Genomic DNA, 4,150 nt, shown 5'->3' with positions numbered 1-4,150 from the left:
GAAATAAAGTTAATTTATTAGGTTGATTCAAAGTTCTAACTCCTATTTATTATTGCATGGCTGTAAAAATAATTCTTGTAAAGTCCATTCTTTTGATTCAATGAATGTTATAAATTAGTTTATTTTAAAATTAATTTTAATGCAATCATTCAATTTTACTAGTCTTCTACATAGTTGATATGTGGCTGAGGCAGAGCATTACCCACAAGGGTTCATTAATGATGACTCAGCAATGACCTGGCATCATGTGATTGGAGAAATCCATCGCCAGAAATCTACTATCGGGCTCGCAAAGCGTGACACCTAAGCAGTTGTAGAAAACGACCATTATATGCAGAACACCAGATATTTTTCTGTTTAAATTTGCATCCGTTGCACCCGCGCAAAGAACACAGAAACAGTAACAGAGCGTTTCCGGGCAGTCGCGACCATTCCAAATTTCCCCGATAAATCAACGCTTCCATTCCCTAAGTTTCTCTCTCTTCACACAGCTCTCTCTCTCTCTCTCTCTCTCTGGTAGATGGATAGAAACAGGGCACAGAGGGCTTTGTTTGGGCGAATGATGAGAATGGAACTAAACCCAGAAAGGGTGAGGAAGACGATGGCATTTTGGCTATGGCTGGAATCGGAATTGGGAATTGAGAACGCATCGACGGTGAGAAAGCTATCTTCCTGCGACGATTACCTTCTGGGTCTGATTTTCATGGAAGCAGAGGAGGCCATGGCTGCTCTGCAGCTATCTAATTCAAGGACAGTGCCCATTCGGATTCCCTTCACTTTTCAACTCCTCTCTCTCCCGGATCAACGCGAACTGTTATTAGCTGACAGGGTAAGAGCCTCAAAGGCCATATCAGGACCATTCTACGAAATCCACGGCATTAATCCAAAAGGGATTAATGGGTTTGCAGGGTTTATAATGGAGAAGTGGGGCGACGGCATGTTATTAGCGCCGCCGACGCCCGCGAACGGGGAGAAATTGGCACCCAATGCGGCGGCGGCGGGTGCAGTGCGGCCGCCCATGAGGAGTTCTTCGAAATTGGACCCGGGTGCGAAGGAATGGGATTTTTGGCGCGGGAGGGCACCGGAGCAAGATCGGTGCTTGTTCTTGACGTTCTCTAATGGATACCCTCTGGATGAATTGGATATCATCCGCTTTTTCAACCAGTAAGCAACTCTCTCTCTCTCTCTCTCTCTCTCTCTGGTTTCTAGGCCTCTGGCCCAATGATTTGAAAACAAAGAAATTGAAATTGTGCGTGGGGGAGATGCAGGAAATATGGGGGATGCGTGGAGAGAGTTTACGTGCATCGGCCGGCGCTGTTCGGAAAAGTGGTGTTCACCAACTCCGTCCTGCCCCTTCTGGTTCTCAACGGCCACGACAATGCCAAATTCATTATCAATGGACGAACCGTGTGGTGCAAAAAATTCCAACTTCACAAAAACCATCATAATAATAATGATAATAACAATACGAAGCTTTTCAATAATGGAGATCATCACATCAAATCATGATCTGTGCTCTTATAAGTGTACTATTTAATTAAAATCATATTAATATATGAATCAAACTGAAAATTTAATTAATTTTATATATTTGTTTATATAAATTTGTTCAAGTTTTACTTTTAACCGTTAGTAAAATAATAGTTGTTTGTCATACATTCATATATTAAAGAGTAGTTGTATCCTTCAATAATAAGGAGAAAATATTAAGTAAATCGAGTTGATTTGGTTGTTGTCATTTGGACCATTGATTATTGGGTAATGCTAAGAGATGTTCCCTCTACATAGACTAATAAAGTGAAAAAAATAAAATATATAAAAAATTAAGGAACAAAAATTTAATTTTACACATTATTTATGTTTGAATTTTAAAAAATTAAGCATAACCTTTTAAGTATGAGTCAACTTTGTGACAAAAGGCTTGACATAATCTTTAGGCAAGATAAGTGCATAGTTCAAAATCCAAGAAAATATGAAATTCTATTCACAACTTATAGAGTAAATAATGTATATTGTAGAAACCTTAAAAACTTAATCTCTTAAGATGTAACATGCTTAACTGCCATGAATAAAGTCAATTGGCTTTGACATAGAAGACTAGGGCATGCAAGTATGAACCTATTATCAAACTTATCTAGAAAGAAGTTAGTCAAAGGTTTACCAAATACAAAATTCATAAAAAATAAAATTTGTGATATTTGCAAACTTGGAAAGCAAATTAAGACAAGCTTTAAAAAAAAGAAACATATTTCTACTACCAGACTCTTAGAACTTATTCATTTAGATTTGTTAGAACTCAAAGCATAGGAGGTAAGCAATATGCCTTTGTCATAATTGATGACTACTATAGAGACCTGGAAAATAATGGCAATTAAATAATAGAGAGAAAGAGGGATAAATGGGAGAAAGGAAAATTCAAAAGAAACCAAAGTCAGGGGATTCGTCGACAAACTACATGATTTTGTTGACGAACACCCTTGTATGTTTCGTGGACGAGCCTTAGTGACTCGTTGACAAACAGATATCGAGAGGGAAAAATTTTAGACCTTTGGTTTGTCGACGAACTCATCACCTTCATTGACGAACTCCCTTCATAAGTTCATCGACGAGTCCATGTGTCTCGTCGACAAAGCCACGTGGCCAGCCACCTATATATACGCAATTGCCACACACTAGTAATAACATATTTCGTCTTACTGAGTATTGTCTCATCCCAATGATTTAATATTTTTCAGGTGATTTAGTTAGGCAAGCAGATCAGGCTCGCAGGTAGAGGGGCTACAATACTGCCCTATCTAAGGGTGAGTTTTTGGGAAGTCAATTTTGTATAGCCCTAGTTTCAGTCGAGGGTATTTTTGGGAAAGGTTGTGTATGTACAGTTTGGAGAATACTCTAACACTCTAGTATTGTAAATATATATGTGGCTGCTTAGGTTGATGGTTTGATTTAAATTAAAAGGTATCAGAGCAGTGGAATTTCATGGTATCTAGTTAAATATATATATATATATAGCAATAAAAATCAGGTCATTACAGTTTGGTATCAGAGCCTAGGTTGTTAGGTTTTGTAGACTTTGGAGTGCAGCGGAAGCAATACTATAGTATAGGAAAGGATTTGAGGTTTGTTGTGTCATCTAAGTACAGGATTTTCGTGATGGTTTCTGTGTTTTTCCTAGGGTGAAGATTTCAGGAAAAGTATAGTAAACTATTGTTGGATCGTGTGTCTAGGTTGCAAAACTAGATTTTGAATTAAGATCAGGGAAAGTGGTTAATTATGAATATGGGATTCCAGTTAAATAGAATAGTATAGGTTTTGCATGGGAGATAAGGTCTTTAAAGGGTGTTCTTTATTTTTCAGGATGGACCCACGAAGTAATGGCACGAATGCTGGGGAAGACAGGCCAAGACCTTCCAGTATGGGAGGTGGAGATACTGACGCAGTACTACGCAACGTCACCCAGCAGGTGATGGCTGAGATGGCTAGGAGCTCAGGGGAGCATAACTGCACGATTGAGTAGTTTACGCGGATGAAGCCCCCATCTTTTGCTAGAGGAGATGACCCGGTTATAGCTTAAAATTGGGTCCAGGACATTGAGGATACGTTGGCTATGCTTCCATGTACGGATGAACATAAGGTGGTATTTGAGGCATTTAAACTGACAGGAGAGGCGAAGCGCTAATGGAGATCAGCGTTACTGATTGAGGACTAGAGGTCGGTTCCAATGCCAGTGACATAAGACCGATTCAAAGAGCTGTTCTTCGAGCGATATTTCCCTACTATCGTTTGTAGCGTGAAGGCAGCAGAGTTTATGCACCTAGTACAAGGGAAAATGACAGTATCTCAATACGTTGCTCGATTTATTGAGTTTTCACGATTTGCCCCACATTTAGCACCAGATGAAGAAAAAAAGGCAAGAAAGTTTGAAGAAAGTTTGAGGCAGAACTTGTTTAAGTAGGTGATTGGTTTTAGGGCTCAGAAATTTACGGAGGTCGTAGATAGGGTTGCAATTATTGAGAGTGGCATGCATAAAAAGATTGCAGCTCAGAGCCAGAGGGTTTCCAGGTAGGCTCCAGTCAGGGCCCATGAAGAGGAGGTCGTGATAGGGGAGATCAGAGGCAGACAACAGGACCTCGTGAGAATGAGGGTATGT

The 4,150-nt window shown here is 39.7% G+C and overlaps 1 protein-coding gene across 1 annotated transcript; it reads left to right on the top strand.

Moving 5' to 3' along the window:
- Positions 1 to 484: 484 nt before the first annotated feature.
- On the top strand, positions 485 to 1,724 carry LOC131166219 (uncharacterized). The gene is made up of 2 exons (XM_058124568.1): positions 485 to 1,164; positions 1,269 to 1,724. The coding sequence occupies exons 1-2, from the start codon at positions 521 to 523 to the stop codon at positions 1,507 to 1,509; spliced, it is 885 nt and encodes a 294-aa protein (XP_057980551.1). The 5' UTR covers positions 485 to 520; the 3' UTR covers positions 1,510 to 1,724.
- Positions 1,725 to 4,150: the final 2,426 nt, after the last annotated feature.

The sequence above is a fragment of the Malania oleifera genome, chromosome 10 (genome assembly GCF_029873635.1).
Source record: "Malania oleifera isolate guangnan ecotype guangnan chromosome 10, ASM2987363v1, whole genome shotgun sequence".
Classification (NCBI taxonomy): domain Eukaryota; kingdom Viridiplantae; phylum Streptophyta; class Magnoliopsida; order Santalales; family Ximeniaceae; genus Malania; species Malania oleifera.
The sequence above is the reverse complement of the archived record's forward strand: the minus strand, read 5'-3'. Positions and strand labels throughout refer to the sequence as shown.

Coding starts and splice junctions, on each gene's coding strand:
- LOC131166219 (XM_058124568.1), top strand. CDS start 521: ATGGATAGAAACAGGGCACAGAGGGCTTTGTTTGGGCGAATGATGAGA. Junction 1,165..1,268: donor ATCATCCGCTTTTTCAACCA/GTAAGCAACTCT, acceptor GGGGAGATGCAG/GAAATATGGGGGATGCGTGG.